The sequence below is a fragment of the Scomber scombrus genome, chromosome 4 (assembly GCF_963691925.1).
Source record: "Scomber scombrus chromosome 4, fScoSco1.1, whole genome shotgun sequence".
Lineage (NCBI taxonomy): Eukaryota > Metazoa > Chordata > Actinopteri > Scombriformes > Scombridae > Scomber > Scomber scombrus.
Window position 1 is genome coordinate 7,479,361 of NC_084973.1, and position 19,509 is coordinate 7,498,869.

General features: G+C 45.1%; 1 protein-coding gene across 11 annotated transcripts in view; it reads right to left on the reverse strand.

Moving 5' to 3' along the window:
* fbrsl1 (fibrosin-like 1) overlaps positions 1–19,509 on the reverse strand; it is a 283,201-nt gene that overhangs the window by 32,944 nt on the left and 230,748 nt on the right. For all 11 annotated transcript variants that reach the window (XM_062418360.1, XM_062418353.1, XM_062418354.1 and 8 more), the window contains one exon: positions 3,740–3,788. In XM_062418360.1, the coding sequence (XP_062274344.1) occupies positions 3,740–3,788 (49 nt within the window). The remainder of the gene's footprint in view (positions 1–3,739; positions 3,789–19,509) is intronic.

Below are 19,509 nucleotides of genomic sequence, written 5' to 3' on the forward strand. Positions count from 1 at the left end.
TTCATGTCCGACTGCTTCTATCTCCCTGAGCACCAAAGTAACCCCATCTTCACCTTTCCTGTGGCCTCAGAGAGATGTCAACAGAGACTCAGATGTGCATGATGGCAGTTGTGTGTGTGTGTGTGCGCGCGTGCGTGTGAGTGTGTGTGCGTGTGAGTGTGTGTGTGTGTGTATTTTTTTCCCCCTCTTCTTCGTCTGCACGCTCTCTCCTTCCTTTGTTCCACTGGTCTAATCCAGTATGTGTGGGCCGGTAAGTTTAATGGAAACAATTTATTAAGTCCGGCTTAAAATGCCATCTGCAGCTAAGCCTCCCAAAGCCGCTAAGCTCCTGGTTTCGCCCCGGAGCTTGCTGTGTTCACGCTTACTGTAATGCTCTGTTTAAAATGAGCACAACGGGTCAAAATTAATCAGGATTACAAGGGCACAAATCCACTTCAGAAATGGGTTTTCTACCAATCTTTCTCCTTCTATCCCAAGATGCCCCAGGTTTGTCTGGTGGACCGCACACCACATGGGTTTATCCTCACACCATTGCAGGTAGCACCCAGCCAGGACAACATGCCCCTAAGAGAGTAGATGGGGGAGCTAAAGGCGTTACATTGGCTATACTTACTGCTTTAAAACCCCATAGATACAACATTCAACATAGTCACTGTAGATTCCAAAGTGTTCTGCTCAGATATTTCTAGCTGCTGACAGCTGGGTGATAACTCCCCATCACTTCCATAGGCGCAGCATTGTGAAATGTCATAAGAAGGCCTACCAGCGAAGTGTTTATCTGTGCTCTGTGGAGGTGGCCCGTACATTCTCAGCTGCTACATTTAGCTTCCCGTTCGCCTTCAAGAAAGTGACAACAGTAAACTCTGACCTGCGATTCAATAAGAGTAGCTCTATGTGGAGCACAATTCTTCAGAGCGCTTTTACTTAAACATGCCATCCTCCAGGAAATCAATAATTTGCAGGAGGTTTAAGACAGGAAATAAACAAAAACCAATAACGGTTAGATAATGCTTGCCCTCTGCTGTTCCTTCCTACCTCGTAACCACCAACACAGACAGGCATTCAGCAGCACTTGTGCTAGCTCTTGGGTAACAACATCCACAGAGAATTGCACAGTGTGTGCTGTGTTATTACAGATACTATTAGCTTGTGCTATTATCTGTACTGCTAGCTTGCATCAATAACAGGTTGTCAGTGGACTAGGGATGTAGAGATGACGAAAAGTAAATATGAGAGAAAGAAGGCAAGGGTGTCTGGGTTTTGCCCAAAACCATGTTCTGTGTGCATAATTACAGCGTTCTGCCTCCGCTGATTACAATGTTGGTCTTTCCTCTCCTCTATTAACCCTGAACCATTTCATTAACGTGACAGACTGTGGGTCTATGTGCAATTTGGACATAACCTCAACTGGTTGTACCCATTGCTGCTCAGTTCAGAGAGTAGTTGAAAACAAGGAAAGTGTAAAAGTAGACACAGCACATTCAACATTCATTACCTAGAGAATTGTACAAGCCAAACATCATCACAGCATTATATATTTATGTATGCCATAATGTTTGTGTGTGTGTGTGTGCATGTGTGTATCTGTCTGAGTATCTCCCAGCCAACAGCTCGACAGGCCTGGTGATCAGAGGAAAGCGGGCTTTTCATTGGTCCCACAGGACCATGAGCGAGACTGGTAATGGGACACATACGCTGCATTCTAAACCAGAGGAAAACAGCCTGTGGGCTGCTTTGTATTACACACACACATTATACACACACACAGAAAAACCATTCTAGGCCAAAAACAAACATTGTCCCAGAATCCATTACAGCTCAAAACAACAACATTGGAATGGGAGATGAGAGACGGCTGCTGGCAGCTTTGCAATTGTAGCATGATAACTTCTTCCTCATCGTCACCAAATCACTTCATCAAACTACTGATTTCTCTGCTGCCTCACCCTGTCTAACCCCTAATTCTAATCTGGTGCTCATCTTCTACATTACCCAAACAGGATCTGGTTGATCTGTGTGACAATCATGACAGACGCTGATTGGATTGTCTGGATGTAATTCCAGGGTCTTAACCCAGCCTTGTGTGCACATTAGCAAGACCCACAGACCCACAAGGCCTTCCTTTGCCAGCTGACATGGAAAGATCTGTCTAAATGTTTGGTAAAAGACAACGGCTGTGTATGTACTTGTACTAGCAGCTCTCCACGGTAGAGTATGTTTATGCGCAGACATGTTTTGTATGTGCTTGCAGGAAAAATAAGTCAACACCCTGACAGCTGACGACAGTAGTAGTCCGATCGCCCGGCGGAGGATAGATGGACTCGGACGCAGCCTTGTTGTTTTCTAAATCATGCAAGTCTGGAAGTGATTGTCACTGCGAACGCTAGTTTCACGAGGCAGACACCGGTCACAGGTCGTCTACATCACACAGCCGGCAGGCCTGCTTTCTCTCCTCTGTGTCAGACATGTTTTTCCACTCAGCAGTCAAAGCTACTGTGCTAAACCAAGCAACACCTTCTGATGTTGTTGAGAGGAAATCTAGCTTTCACAGTGCATGTTTGGATGGGGAGGTGAATAAAACAGAGGTCATTGTCAAAAGGCAAGTGACTGATGGTATACACGGAGATCAGTTATTTGGGAGACAGGTGGAACTTTAGATTTATATTGATGCTACAAATCTTGACATCATTCCTTGAGTTGAATTTAGATGAGCGTTGTCCAAAATAGTTCAGAAGTTACAAAAATAAAATAAACCCCAAAGCCTTCATGACATGGGCCACGAGACAGTGATCCCTATCCCCATCATACTAATGCATGATGTGTATATACAGCAAATACTGCACAAATAAAATGATGAATGCAATACACCTGATTACACTAACACAACAGTGTCCATTATGGTGACAGTTTTAACAGTCTAGTCGAGGCAAGGTTATTTATTTGTTGTTGCCTGTTCTCCAGACATACACCAAAAACCCTCCTATTTTACACTTTTTGGCACTGCCACCTCTCTCTCTGCTTGTGTTAATGGCCCTGCTTCCTAGTTTCAGCCCTGGGGGAGGTACTGTGCATGCAGTTATCTGTCACTAGGAGGCTGATTGTGCCTACTTCCCTTCATCCAAAACTTGACACCTTTCTCCCTGCTCTGATTTGGCAGCCATTCTTCAGTTTAGTGAAGATACAGGTGCAGCTATCATTGCATACCCACATGGCATATGCAGCACACACAAATCCACAAAATCATGCAAAACTAAACATTTCACATAGAACAGCACAGGCATTGTAACCCACATATGTGCATATGTGAACACTCACACACACACACGCAGAGTCCGTGTTGTCTGGGGGGCTGACAAAGCTCTTTCTCTCTCTTTTCCTTTGGCATCCATTATAGCCCAGGCCTGCTGTCAGAGAGCTTGTATTGCCTGAGGGGAAGTTCCCATTTGTGGGAGCATGTGGCAGGGAGGCTCTTAATCCCCTCTAATGAACCAATATGTAGGAGGGCTAAGCCTTTGGCGGGGTCGTCCAAGAAACGCCACTTCGCACCCCGGCAAAAGTGTATGCATATGTAGTCACCAGACCTTGTTTATGTCTGCTGACATTTAAATCTGAATGGGAGCTGCAGGGATTAGAGCGGGGAGATTTGGACTCATTCGCAAAATCCAGTTGTTGTTATGTGTATGAATCAGGCAACGGAGTAAAGACTGGAGGAGGAATGGAAGAAACAGCGGGCTCTTACCTTTGGGTGTGGTGGGGGAAAAGAGCTTCTCCGATCCTACATCAGAAACCTGGAAAAAGAAGAAGAGGCAGAGCATTACTGGTTTTGTCTGATGAGCAGAATCAGTGGGAAACTTAAGTCAGTCCTATTTAAATAAAAAAAAACTCACTCACATAATTGAGATATTCATCAAAACATATCTAAAAAGGATGCGGTTTCAAGTGCTTTGAGGGGAAAGCCTAGCTACACACATAACATTATACAGTCAATCAACAGACTCCAATCAGCCAACTAAGAGAGCTCCCTCTGTACCTGATGGTCCCTGACTGGCTTTTTCCTGTTGAAGTAACATTAGGTGGCACTGTTGGGCCACCTGAAAACCCTCAAAAGAAATGATGTCAAAGACAGAGGAAGTCAGAAAGGTGGCTATGCAGCATCAGAGCACAAAGGCTGCTGCGTACATGCGGCTGCTCAAAAATGACATTTCATTCTGCGATATATTTGAATATATATCATGAATACTGTTCTCTAAAAGCAATATGCTTATTTCACAAATCTGATACCAAACACAATATCAGCCCAGACTGGAGGTAAACAACTGCCAACAAAATGAGTGGTTATTGGGTCAAAACCAATTGTTACTGTTGTGAACAGAACAAACCTGGTGGACTATAGTCAAATGGAGGGTGAGTCAAATACTTGAGGGAGAAAGGCATCTGACTACGAAGTGATAGTGGAGACTTGTAGACTAAACACTGCAAGGTATTTTTCCTCTCTGCTTTAGATGGATATGTAGATTCTGGCAAGCACCACCTCAATCAAAACACACCATACGTTTTTACATTTTTACCGGCCAGACAGGAAATTTTAAAAACTACAACCCAAAAGCAGTAAATCCGCACAAGTCCTGACATTGTGCAAAATACTGTAGCGAAAAGTCTGTGCGCTCTGGAGATAATATTAACAATGAAAATCCTCCTTTGCCTGTATGTCAGCCCATATAGGGGCTTTGTTTAAACCCAAGATTTCCCTTTGCTTTAGCTCCTCTCATCTGGGTTCCGCAGACTTGTAAAAAGCTGTGAGAGCTGAACATATGTTCCACCCAAAGGGCCCGAGTGTCCTTAACTGCCATGCTTGTATTTTACGCGGCACAAAGGGAGCATATGTAAAGAATGAACAGTGAATCAGAGTGAGTGCAAGAGAGACAGAGACAGAAAGAGAAAGCAAATCATTTTGTAAACACAGATGGCTGTCCTTGGCATCCCTGTTAGTTCTTCACAAGTGTTTTGAGGACGTCCTCTTCTTTCCAAGACCTCCCAATTTCTCCTTCCCTGCCACTGTGTTACTGTTCTCTGCAGTGTTTGTCTGTCTGTGCTTGATGTCTCGTCTCAGCGCTAAACACAACAGCAGCCAGCATAACGCGGTGTGAAGAAAGCAACAATTTGCTTTCTTCACAGCTACACAGCAGCCATATAAAATACAGGTAAGAAACCTTAATGGAAGACAACAAAGCAGCTATAAACAGCTGCTAAATGTTTACTAAAAATACAAAAACACAAAGTTCCGTTGATAATTATGGATAGATATTCGGCTAAGTCAAATTACAAAGTACAATCCAAAAATATAGACACATTATGCTATATTAGATTTGCTAATTGTGTCATTATCAGTTGTGACTTTTAGATAGACAACTGCGATCGTGTTAGTTATGACATTAATAGACTGCAGTATTTATAGAAAGACCGGTTAACCAGTGTGTTTAAGGCGGTGCAAATACTTAATTCAAATGTAAGAGGAGGTCAATGACATCTCTTCACTTTCGCCTCTATAAGTGGAACAATCAAAGAAGAGCGGACAATCAACTCAGAAATGTTTCCTGTTTCCTCTTACAGTAGAGCAGGCGTAAGACTATAGAGGAAAGACAGAGTGTTGAGCATTGCCCTCTTTCAGTCTCCCAGAACCAGGGCGCCAGGCTACAACACAAGCTCTTTGTTAGCTTTGGACGACATTAAACGCTCCAGTACCAAGCCTCAGCGCCGTAACAGCACAACCTCAGCCTTGAATCACGGCCCTGGAGGCCCTGGAAGAAAAATATGGGCTCAGAATGAAATGAAGCTTGTCAAATGGACACGGGAGCTGGATCAGGGACTCGCTTAGTGTGGCACAGGGTCACAAAAGCACCAAAAAAAAAAAAAAAAAGACAGGGTAGGTCATGCCATAAGTCATTATAACAGTTAAAACAATTGTTATGACCAGGGTGGTTATCCAGAAAGCGAGGCAGACATAACATGTTCCTGTGAAAGAGAACAGAAAAAGCTGTGTTTACTATGTGCCAAGACGACCTAGATCTGCTTATCCCTATTCTGACCATTCCGAGTGTTCAGAGTTAGCTGTTTTATATTCCAGACGTATTCCAAGCAACATCAACAACCACTATTTAGGTTTAAATGCTGTGTTTTGCACCTGCCAAGTCTGCATGAGTCAGTCGTATAATCCACAATTACAAGGCCGGCTTACAAAAGCACTTCTTAAAAAGGCATGTCAAAGCAGAGCCTTGATTTGGCTTGCTGTTGTTTTTGTAGAACTTTCTGGGTTTTGCTGGTCAAGTTGACATTTTTTCACGGGGCTGTGCTGCTGGCAGTCGGAGCTGCCTGCGGTTGTGGTGTGCAGAGGTCATGTATAACAAATTCTTCACACTCTCTTTGTTGAGGCAACCCTGGCTGCCATTAAAAACAGACAGGGAAAGACCAGACAGAGGGGAAATATATATAGAGAGAATTAGACAGACAAAAAAAAGAAGAGCAAAGGCCAGGTTTTCCAAAGGAAACAGGGAAATTTAACCATTTAAAAAAAATAATGGGGGAAATTCAAGCCACATTGCCTGGGAGCCAAAAGCCCTTGGAGCGGGCCGCAGGAAGCCTGACCTTTGTGGGGGCCGTCTGCTATTTGAGCCTGGGGCTTCAGGGGCCTGGCCTCCTCTCTGGAGGGCCGTCAGCAGGCCTCAGCTTTCCTTCCCTATTCTATTCATTAGCCATGCTTTATGATTCAGCTTCCTCTGAGCCACACAAGAGCTCCCTGAGGAAAGAGACTGCTGGAGAGAGGGAGAAAAAAAGGAGTGAGACTGAGGGAGGGGGAAAAAAGCAAGAAGGAGGTCATAGGGCCCAGCCGGGGCCCAGCTCTCAGCAGCTGTGAAATCCTCCCGTTTCCTCGGCAGGCGCAAAAGGAAAGAGGGGAGAAAGAAAGAGAGGGAGGCCAGGGAGGGAGCTGGGCCAGTAAACCCACCATCAGAGTGCTAACTCCCTAAAGAGCCACAAGCAGAACCATAATTCCCAGATTTAGGGAATGCCAAATTACAAATTACACTGCTGTTTGTTTTAAAAAGTCCCCCAACTTCCCTGAACACCAGTGACTTATTGGCTGCATAAATCTCCAGATAATAACAGAGACGCGGGGGGAGAGCAGAGAGGCAGAACCCCTCGCCAGCAATAAGTGAGACATTTACTGCGAGGCAGAATGCATTCGCTGTCACAGCAAAGAGGAGGAAAAAAAAAAGTCTTTGCAAATTTTCCATGTCCACATCGCTTTTACTTAACAACACTGCAAGCTAATTAATTTAGAAAATCTGAGACAAGCCTAATTGCATTTTTTAAGTGTTAAAACGCTTCCACGCTTCATTTTTGCACAATGGGCCGACTGAACAAGGCGATGCAGGCAGCGAGGGAGGGTGGTGTAATCAACTGAATGACCTTCAGGCATAAATTTATGAAAGGCATTGATCAGTTAAGGCTGTGATTTCACCGAGACAGGAAGGTCAGCAATTACCCAGATTCAATTAACCTCATTTAGTAAAGACTGCTGAGAGACCAATTTTTTTCCAAGCAACCCCCACTCACCAAACCCCCTGCTTTATATCAAACGATCCCCAGACCGTCCATCTACCTTTGATCTGAGGGTTCCTATTGCATGCCCTGCATTCCTTGGAGCTGAGCAAATTATCTCCAAACAGGAAGAAATCCTGCAGCCAGGGGTTATGTAAACCCAGACTAAATAAAATCAAATTCCTAATAGAGTCCACCCCATACCAATCCCAGCAAGGAAGGTAAAGCCCTTCCCTTCCCTGGTAGAGATAGAATTTTTACACAGACTGGCAGTGCTATCACAGCAGCTGTGGCGTGAAAACAAAGAAACATGTTAGTAGGCTTTGTTGTGGGCTCCTGCCTGCAAAGACTATAATTACAATTTAGTTCTGAGTCATTTGGCACATTCTATGTTCTTGACAGACTGTTGTAGCACAAGTGGAAAGGCTAATCTTAACAGTTATATACCACAAACCAGATATGAGCCAACAAGTTCTCAAAATGACATTTCCCTGATTTTCCCCCTTGTAAAATGATCTGCAACAGAATATCGAAATTAATTTTATGATTTTCAGTTGTACAAAACTATACATACACATGACAATCAACTTCACATGCATCAGTGCAGCTAAAGCTAGAAGCATGTTGTTCTATTATATAATGATGGATAATACGGCATAGGAAACAAACAGCAGACTGTTGTTCATGTTTCCCTGACAGCTAAATGAGCGGGTCAAATGTCTTAGCGTGGGCAAAGACTCTTGATGGTCCTGTATAGGAGTACACAGTTACAGAGTTACTCTTTGCTGACATGACACTAAAAGACATATCAGGTGGAATGAAAGAAAGAGAAGAAAGAGAGAAAAAAGAAAAAAGAAGGGAAGCAGGCAAGAGGGCACATGTACTGCCATGGACGATCAGGCTCTCAATTACCCTGGCCAGACCTGCCTGTCCACAGATCCACATTCCCCAAACCTCCCACCTCTACACACACACACTCACACACATACACATGCACGTGCACTCATACACACACACACACACACACACGCAAGCACACATAGAGTGTTAATTTGCTTCCCTGCTTGGTGTTTCATCACTGTCAGCTTCCTCCTTCACTGCCCTCTCTTCCGATTTTTCCATTTACTGTCACCTTAAGTCCTGTGTTCCATCTCTTTTAAGGGTTGTATTGTTGTTCGGATATATTTCTAGAGCAAAATCAGGTTTTGGAGAGTTCCTCTCATTTATCTTCACTGCGCTGAGGATGATACTGTTTATTTCAGTACACGTTTAGAAAAAAAAAACAAAAAACATTTACCAATACTACTTTACTGTATATTTATAACTGATTGTAGTTGCTTAAGGAAACTCTGAAATGAACCTAATGTGATATTCTGATTGGAGTATGTTTGTTTTATTTGATTTGATTGATTTCTGTATGAAAAGACAGCTTTAACGTCACACACCAATCTTGAGCACTGAAACAAAGAAGCTTATCAGTACTGATATGGTAAAAACACATATCAGTCAAACACCTGCAAGGGCCTGAGTTTCCTCTATTCATGTGGGAGTAGCTCAGAGCTTTAATAAACATTTCTATCAGCACCCACTCAGGGCCCTCAACTGCTGTCACCCTTTAACCTCAGACATCCACTAATGCTACTTTAGCAATAAATGCCACATTAGCCATGCACAGTGAGCCTACAGCTCCCAGGCTGCAACAGGAGACGCCAAATTACTTATCTCTCCTGCTTTCGTCCTCGCCACCGTTTCGGAAACTTAATGACCTCCCGAGCGGTCGTTTATTATAAGCCACAACAGTGCTACACATTCCCAGAGCGGGGAATAGCTACCATCTACCATACTTCCAATTCCTACCCACCACTACCGCCGCTGCCGCCTGCTTGTCAGAACAGGTGTGGGCCAGCAAGACTGCAAACCCCCAGCGAGCATGACGGGATATACAGCATGAACGGAAAAGAGAGAAGAAACCTCCCACGCAACTGTCAACCAGCAGATACTCATCTCAACCGAAGCATCATTAAGATGATAATGAATTCCATAGTGACCATGTAGAATGGAGTGGTCTCCCCTTGCACACACAAACCTCTTTATACTTAGCCCTGAGTGCCATTTTCATAGCCACCTATTAGGCATGTGTATGTGTGTGTGTGTGTGTGTGTGTGTGTGTACAACAGTGGGCCAGGGCTGACAACTCCTGCTCCTTCTCCCCTAGCAACAGACACAGGAAAATGAATGCCGAGAGAGGAGCAGGGGGGCTTGAGCTTTGTGTAAAATATTACCCTTCGTCTCACTTACCGCACCCCACAACACCCCTGCTCCCATCCCTCCCTCCCTCCCTCCCTCGGCTGTGCAGCAGTTGCTAGCCCTTATCATGGCTGCCTGTCAGTTTAGTATACAAATTAGCAGTCTATCAGGGGAATGCAGGGGCCTGTTTCATCAGTAGGGAGAAGGGCAGAGGCACGCATTTCACTAAAGCCTCTCGCCGCTGCAGACGGAGAGGGTCACAAATCAGCGCCGCAGCAGGCCCACAGCCAGCACTAACCAGATAAGGAGAAATGAAGGAAAAAGGACAAGGCATATTTCACCAGAGAGGATCCAGACCTGCTCAAACTCCCTTCAAAAGGCCCAGGATGAAGGATGGAGGTGTGCTGGCGGAAAGGGGGGGTTATAAGGATGGAGGAGGTCACAAATCACAATCTCAACCACACAGATTACAGAGTAACAAAGAGTATATGAGAAATGTGTATCGAAAAACAAAACAACAAAAAAAACATCAAGAAATCCATTTTTATAAAATGAAAATGACAGAGACAAAGGAAGTGCTTTCAGTTGATAATCAACTAAAAATTGCAGGAAATTAAGGCCGGCACATTCCCACTTTCTCCTGTGAAGTGAACCTGTGCATGTTAATACCAGCAGAGACAAAACGGCTGCGAAGGGCTCTCATTAAGTGGCATAATGCAATGAGGCACAGTCTAAATTGCAGCAATAAAAGCCGACAGACAAATCATCTCGACCATCGCAATCCATTTAACTCAATTAATGCAACACCAGATCTGAGCTCAGTGGCTTAAAAGCATGTGTGGCTCTCCTCCTTTTTCAGGCTTAGAGGAATAGGCAGGGGGGTTGGGAGGGGTGGGGGTGGGGGGGCACCAGGGGAGGGAGTTAGTAGTATCTCTTTTAGGGTGAGATAAGGGCCAGTGTAGCCACTGCACTTTGATTAAGTCCTGCTCGAGACCATGAAAATGGGGAAAGGGAGAGAAAAAGAGAAATTAAGGCGATGTGAGACGTAGAAAAACATAAGCGGAAGATAGCAGTAGCTCTGCTCGGCAGAGCACAAGCCGACTGTGGAAAGGGCGTAGCCTCTTTTCCTTTTTAATGTCAAAATGTGTGCCAGCAGCGATAAGAACCGCAGGTAATCTCCCAGTGGAATCAGGGGGCTGTTCGTCATTACTCCCTGGCCCTGATAGAGATCAGAGCACCGGTGGCTTCTCCTGGCTCTCCGGGCTTCTCGGCAGCCGTGATGGCAGATAGCCCTTTAAGACACGGCTCACTGCTCCCCGATTGGCTGGTCAACAGCCACAACCAAATCCCAGCTCCCTCGGGGCCGCTGTGAGGAGGTATGATAGGACGGGTCACGGAAACTCACTGTCCCCGTATCCACATCATCCACTTGTTGTAAAGCCTTTACCCCATTGTGAGTGTGGGTGGTGGAAAGTATAAAAGCTTTTCTGGATGTTATTGTCTGAGAGGCAGGATAACAGACAGGCGGATTATTTCAAAAAAAGCGTTCTCCAGAGCTCTCACAATGCGGCACCGTTGTTGCTGTGGAGAGGATCCTGGAGGAGATAATAATAATATTCCTAGTCAGAGCCTTTGCTGCAGTAGAGCTGCCTTCTAACAGAGAGATACACATCATTCTGACTGGCCCGCTGTGACATAATCGCCCTGCGGAGAGCTGCAGGCAAGCTTGGTAGGCAAACCACCTCTCACTGCAGCTTGTTAAGAGAAAGGTGGCTTTAAGCACCGCTCAATAGAAACTTCTATTGAACTTGTTTTTTTTCTCACTCCATCTGAACAATGTCTCGGTGAGTCATAGCCCACCTCAGGCTACACAAGTTACATTTTTCCTTTCTTCCTTTCTCTTAAGATTGTACTGCGCTTTTGACTTGGATGAATTTGCTAAGAGGGGAAAAAACAAACTCGGCTGGATCTTAAATAATGCAGCGATAAAAAAGCTGTGACCCTTTCCCTTGCCTCAACCCACACACAGAGAATTTCTTCTGCACTGAAAGACAGCGCACAAAGAGAAGAAAAGACAGAGCTGGCACAACATAGAAATGTGTGGTAGGCATTGGTTTTGCTCCTCTGGGCACGGACACCTTTAATGAGAGGAAAAAATGTGCAGCAAGAAGCAGATCTCACTCGTACCATGCCAGTGATTTTGTGTAATATGAATCACCTCCTCTCTAACACAAATAAATATTGTGCTAATGCCAGTGGGAGTTTAAGGCTCATTCTGGGCTAGGAAAACTTTGGAGGAACCAAGGGTCCACTCACCAGCCTCTACACAAGTCATTCTGCATCCTAGAGCCTCCTAAACCCTTCGCCATGCAAACACTAGATGCCCGTGGCCTATGACCTTTTGACTTGGCTCTCTGCTGAGGTCCCAGTTTATCAGTGTGATGGGGAGGGAGGGTGTGAAGTTGTTGATGCTGGTTTAGTAACAGCAACTCCTCTAAACTACAACAGCAGCTGAAATGAAGCGAAGGGAATTTAGGAATTCATCTCGGCATCCTGCTCATATGTCAGCCGCGAGCTTGACAGTTGGCCAAGTACTCAGGATCAATACAGCCACTTGTCCTGTGGAGGAATGAAGGGCGGGAGTTGTGGAGAGAAGGAGGTGCAAGTGGGGGGGTGGGGGGTAGTGGAAAACTAGAAATGGGGCAGGGTAGACTGGCACCCGTTGCCAAATGTCCCATCGGTCTCACGCCGCCATCCCTTTGCCACTTAAAGGCACACGATCCACCCTGCTAGCACAAACAAACATGGTATGCACTATATAAAGTAGTCTCAGACCTCCGAAGCCATCAGGTCATGTTTGAAAGGGATGTGGCACGTTAAGTGGAATTTACTTTTGATGCAGACATCAGGCCTCCGGTTTCTGGCAGCTGTAACCCAAGCTTGTCCCTGAGGCCCCACTGCAGGGTTAGACAGGACACCCAATGCCCAAGCAGTAACCTTAAGAAATACCTTCACTACTCGGTTTCCCTTATAAAGGTAGGGTGATTGGTTGTTAGGGGTCGCCGTCTCCAGTATAAGGCACTTTTTTTCTCTCTCCGATGAACAGAATTTCATTTCATCAAAAACAGAGAGAGATGAGATTGCTAGTAGGAAAAAAAAAAGAACATGGATTGTTTCTGCTATTTGCGACTTGCTGTATAGAGGCGGCTGTTGAGGAGGTTGGAGCTATTAATGGGTGGAGTATGTTGTGTTCTGAGGTTACAGAAGGAATTTAATATAGAGCGCAGACCCCAACAGCCCACGGTATGCCCACTACTTTGTCACAGCAATGCATGCTTTAGACTTTGATGTCTTTTTATTGACATCTTGATTCCTGTAGATGAATACATGACATGGTTTTAACTCAGGCATGTCATGACATTTTATTATGGGAAGGTGTTGGCCTGAACTAAGCTATGAACCCCCCCCTTACATCTCTTTCGTGACATGGCATAGCTCTTGAGCTCTTCTGTCACTGACAGTCCAGATGTGTGACTTAATGTGAGGTGGGAGGGAGTGTATAAATAACCATGATGACATATCAGTGGGACATGCCAGGAGCTTTGCTCTGTGAGGGTGGAGGTGATGGAGGGGGTGCTGAGCTAACTGTGTACCTCTAGGGAATCCAGCACAAGCTAGTTTAACGCCAGCGCGACAACTGCGGAGACCTTGTGAGAGAGCTTATGGCTTTAGACTTCACACTTACTGTGTAACATCACTCTAGCACACCACACTGTGACCTGACCTTGACAACAGTTATGTTACTGGTGGTTTTCAATTACAATGATCATTGCCTACTACAACTGTCTAGTAAATAGTTATTAAGTACATTTTTTGGCTTATAGCATCATGTACAGATACATTACCACTTGTGTAGAGGTCTCTTTTATTAACAAAAGAGTATTTTCCAGTAACTGCACAATAATAGCATCTTAATATGATGTAATTGTCCATTCTGTGAGCTTTTCTTCTTTTATAAGCACTGGTGAACTCGATGTAAACCTGCCGGCTGTTATCTCTGTTAATAACATAGCACCTGTGGAGGAATTTGATCTGGCATCCATCTGAATACAAATCCCTGGACATAAGAGAAGGGCAGGGAGAGGAGGATATATTTGATGTGCTCGCATTGCTACAGCAGATTTATGAGCAATCACTGCAGAGATGACTATTAAAAGTTGTTGGCCTTGCCAAGTGTATGCAGAGAATCATTTGCACTGGATTAAAATATAATGAAGCAAGTGAATGCAACTTTGTCTTACATGCAACTCCTTAAATTATTCAAGTAGAAAGAAAAAACAACAGGCAAAGAACGTTCCCTGGAGCACTAATACCCTTTTCTGGGGCTTGTTCATGATGGCAACAATGAATATCTTAGCACTTGTTAAAAGCTTTGTTTTCCTTGGGAGTCTATATGTATGAGTGGACTAAATGAGCAGAATGGACGCCAAGTCACATGCAGAGGCTAGTCATTTTCACTTCAGTATGTCGGCTCCAGAGTAGCTATTGGAGTGTGTTTACATAATGCACTGGATTGATTTTTTTGTGTATGGGAAGAAGCAAGGTTAAACAGCTCATTACAGCAGTGCTGGATCACCTTAACAAACTAGTTTCCTGTCAATAAAACAAACCTTACAATTACACTCTTAAACTACCTCTTAGATGTTCAGTTGTCTGCATTTTCAAAAGGATGCTTGCTGTAGCCACTGAGTGCTTAAGCCATGCTGATAACTGGTTTAATTAGCTGTGTCATTTAAAAACTTGTACTTGTTTTTATGAGGTCATTCTATGGCAGCATCTATTTCCTTGAACTTAATTTCAACATCTGCACGTTCAGAAACACTCAGCCTGGCTCAGGTGGCTCCTGTCTATATTTGAATAAGAGATATGCAAACAGATGAAGTCAAGGCAGCAGCTTGTGTGCTCAAGCAGCCCTTTTCTCACATTTGAGAGATTCCTTGGATTAGTTGGTTTAGGCTCCAGGGCCTTTATACTGCATGCTATTCATTCAGAAGAGAGGGAAAAAGCGTGTTTGCATTTCATGTCTGTCAGTGGTAAAGATGCGGTTAGAGGTAGAGGTCAATGCAAACAGAGTCCCAACTGAAAAAGGTGAACATTATATCCAGCAGAATCTAGAAGACCCATTATGCAGGATGCACTGGATAATTCTTCAGAGCATCTTTCCCATACACGTTTCTTTCAGTACAATTAAGGCTTTAGTTGAGAAAAGAGGGTTTAGGGTGTTAAAAGCTGTGAAGCTGGGCATAGTAAGTTGATGAAGGGTGTGGGGGCTTAGCTCAAGTCATGCCTTATTCATGTCATTCTTGTTATTCTGCAACACACTGGTCACCCAGTGAAAGATCAACACCCAGAGGAACATGGGGTTTAAAAGATCTAGAATAGTGATTTTTTTTTTTTTTTTTACCAGTCCTACTTACCGTTTCTGCTATTAATGTTTTTTAAACATGCTCAGGTGCCCTGCTGCCCTTGTGAACCTGCGTGGCATTTCACCCCATGCCACCCACCAACATGTAATTGGAAACCTACTACGCTTTACTGCACCCGAATGGCTATCTGAATACTCAGATCCCTGAACAGACCGTCATCCACATCCATGATTGACAGGACCCTGGCGGGATGCCAGCGTGGGGAGTCAAGAACTTCTGGTACAATGCTCTTGCACCCACCACAAATCAATACCTCCACACGCAATTACAGTAGCTGAAACAGATGTGCTCACAGGCTTCGGTGCTCTACCTACGCTATCGACTACTGTGACACCCCCTGCTCCCCATCACAGAAACACATACACACACGCACGTTCATGCATGCTTGCACGACCACAAAGAAACAGGCATGAACCTTCCAGTTCTCCCACTGACTATCCTGACAAATTTTACTCTCTGTGTTTTGTGCTAGCATAGCAATCCATCTAAAGCACTGGGTCACAGTAGAAGAATGCAGGGAGCATGTGTGAGCCAATGTGGTGATGATGGGCTGGTGGAAACCGTTCTCCTGTCTCCCACTCACTCCTGCTGGGAGACAGTTTAACCTGCTTCTCTGACAGTTACACTTGTTCTGTCAGATGAGCTCCCACCCTGTCACTAACAGGTGGCCTGTCCCTCACAGCAAAGTCATTTGCCTCGCACAGCAGTAGTCATGGGTAGCCTCAGCCAAGCTGCATTCAGGTTTCCAGCTTTACAGCTCAGGCCAAAAAGAGACACCATGGCAGAGTACAGAGGAAAGGGCTGGGGGTAGGGAGAGAAGAAAAACCTCCTCCGATCAAATAAATGCCACTGTAAGCACAAGTGACAAGTCTTGTTTGGGCTCGTCCCTGCTCAGGGCCTGAAAGGCCAGCACTGCCTCATCTCCTCAACTATGTCTGCAAGCAACGTGGGTGGGTGAGAGAGGGAGGGAGACGTGTCTGATTGGTGCCATAGCCAAGAGTGAGAGCAGCCCAATTATATTTCCTATCCCTCAAGAGCCGGGCCAGCCCCCTCCGGTAGAGCGAAGCCTCTGCCATCTCTCCTCTCCTCACCTCTCAAGACACAGTAGATAGATAAATAAATGACAGCCCCGCTGGGGCTTGGCCCAGCCTCCCAGAATACATTGCAGAGGCTGGCTGCCTGCCTGTCCGTTTGCCTTCACCTGGCATTACTGCAGATAGACATTTTTCACATTATTATTGTTGCATCGTCTCCATTGCCCTGTTCACTCACTGAGTTGTGGTTGATGATGGCGACACAGGAGCGGAGGAGATTGGAAGGAAATGTCTCTTGTCAAAGTCAGCATAGCCTAGCTTAGCAGAAATTTAACAAGTTCCCTGGGCTCTCTCCATTCACCCTCTGACGGAGCACAGAGCCAGGACATGGCCTGCTGACAGCCCTGGGCATGTCACTGTCACTGACACTTGATAGGCCAGAGAGAGGAAGGAGAGAGGAGAGAGGCAACAGGGCTCAATCCCATAAGACTCACACTTTACTACACAGCTCCATATTGCTGCTGCTTTCCTCAAGCCATAAAAAAAACATACTGTTTGGAAATTTGACCTTCACTAATGTAACACAAATGCACACTAGTCTTAATAGCACACTGACAAGTTGTTGTCATTACCTTGCAAGTGACTGTCTTTGGGCTGTCAATGTAAAATGCTTTGAACTTGACAGAAAGCCAAATATCCCAGGATGTTTGTGTTTTTTTCAGTAATAATCAGGTAGAAGCCAACAGAGAAATACTCCAGCTTTAAACTGCATGTGTACGAGCATTTTTCCCCCCGCACTCTCACCACTCCCCGATAGTTAAAACCCAAAACCAGATGTTGCGGATCAGTGGGGATGAAAAAACAAGGCGAATAAAAGTGGAGGGCGGAATGGTACGCATTAACTATAATCAAAAAGAAACAAAAAGGAGACCAGGATGCTTTAATTACTTCTCACATATAATTTGGTTTTGTGGGGGCAAGCCAGGCACTGCCAAGAAAAGAAAGATGAAAAGCGACTTAAATTACATGGGGAGAAAGTGCAGAGGCTTTGTACACACGGTCCATCTATTCTCCACAACTGTAGACAAGGCTGATGACTAGCCCCAAAACCTTGCTGTAAATTGGCCATGGATACAGACCAACAGCCATGCTGGATCTAAGTTGTTCAGCATGGCCATAACTTTTAGAAAGCTGTTGAAATATACGCACTGCAAACTGCTGACAAAAAAGTCTGAACATTCTCTCTTTAAAACAATCTGTCTTTTATGTCACACACTGTATGTGAGCATCATTATTGTAATCACAGTTATTGTTTTCATCATAGCATTCATCATCTAAAATTCCCTTAAATAATGTGATTATAATAATCTTTCGTGCCATTCTGCCAAGTAACTGAGGATATGCGTTATGTTTGGCTGCTGTAGAGAGCTTGGATGAGGCCTGAGCGAGGTGCTCCATGAATCTACTTCATAGCCGTCCTCTGTTTGCAGAGTCTCTCTTGACTCGCTGGTGTTGCCACAGTGCTAAATTGCACAGCTGTTCCACAATCTGTGGCGGTGTTAATTACCCAAATGTGAGCGGCAGCTCGTCAGTTCCTCACTAACGAAGGGGTCTGCTTTCCAGCGAGGGTGCCGTATGTTTGGTATGTAGGCCCATTTCCACCTAACGCTCCCCAGGCTGCACACGGACCACCCGACACATCCGCATCCTGGAGAAGAGGTATCTAATTAAAACCCCTGACTCAAATCTGCTTACTAAGGGGGAAAAACACGCGGGCTGGATTAAAAGATGGCAAGAGGAGTAGAGTGGGATGGGGGGGCTTTAATACACTGCGAGTGAAAGGGCTTAGGAGGAAATATGAGAACTCTCAATAGTAAGATCCCAGGCAAGGCTGGAAGGAAATGCTGTGTGAATGTGAGCCGATCAGTCAGCGTTTGTCAGTCTGATCCCTTCGCACTTCCAAAGCCCCCAGGCAGAGACAGACAAGCAGGTTGTTTTCGAGAAAAGTGGCTTCTTAACTCTCCTGGTTGGCCCCTCTTCCAAGGACGTGTACATCAATTCTTCACTACGAGAACACAGACTGACAGAACTCAACAGCCTGTACTGGATGCCAAAAAACCCCCTCAATGATTCAACCAAAACAGAACAAAATATAATGATGAATGACTTTGGTGATGTTTAACCATATAATAAGGGGCCTTTTATCACTCTCACAAAATCACACGATGGCAGTACAAAACAATGAAACCCTCTGCAGTCAGACACTGTAAACTGTTAATGCACTACATTACACAGTACACCACCCCACTTCTTGCGTGCAATGCTCAAAACAAAGGTGTTAAGAACTCCCGTCATGAATCATACTCGCTGGCTAAAAGCCTAGCTACTGCATACCACCCACCTCCAGTTATACTTGAACACCACAGCCTGAAATAGCACTGGGAGACTACATAATGAATGCATGAAGCTAGGTGTCACGAGGGCTTGTATGGTGCACAAAACGATGGGGCAATTAGGCCCACACGACACCTCGGGATGGCGTGATGAAGGACTCCTGGGCTTGTATCCTCCGCCTCTGTTCCTCTATCATTAAGGACTGAGCAGCCACATCTGGCTAATGGCACGCCTGGGGTTCCTGCTCAAACACTGTGCCACGCCGTGCACATTTAATTACGCCTCATAAAGGTAACAAAAGACACGGCCTGCTCTCAGGGAAGCACTGTTTGGAAATCGGGAGGGGAGACGGAGCGAGAGAGACGAGGGGAAGGTGAGGAGCTGGCCAGTCGCCAGAATTACAGGTTGACCTAGGTCGGCAGCTTCAAAAGAAGGGGAATTCACTTGAGTGTCTCCACCTCTCCTTGAGATGGGTCCCAATGAGCAGGCAGATGCTCAGTAGCTGAAAATCAAAGGACCTCTAGTTTGTCTCCCTACTTGTATTAGATCATGAACTGCACAAGGCGCTGCTGTCAATGGCTAATTGCAGAAGGGCCAGGGGGATTAAAGGGAGAGCTCTTTGAAATATGTATGGGATTTAGCAGCTGTTTGAAGTGAAAAGGGACTTCTTTGTCAGGGGGACAGAGAAAACAACAATAACAACATCACAGGAGAATGCCTGTAACAGTGCTGTGGCCGAGCATTGTGACCTG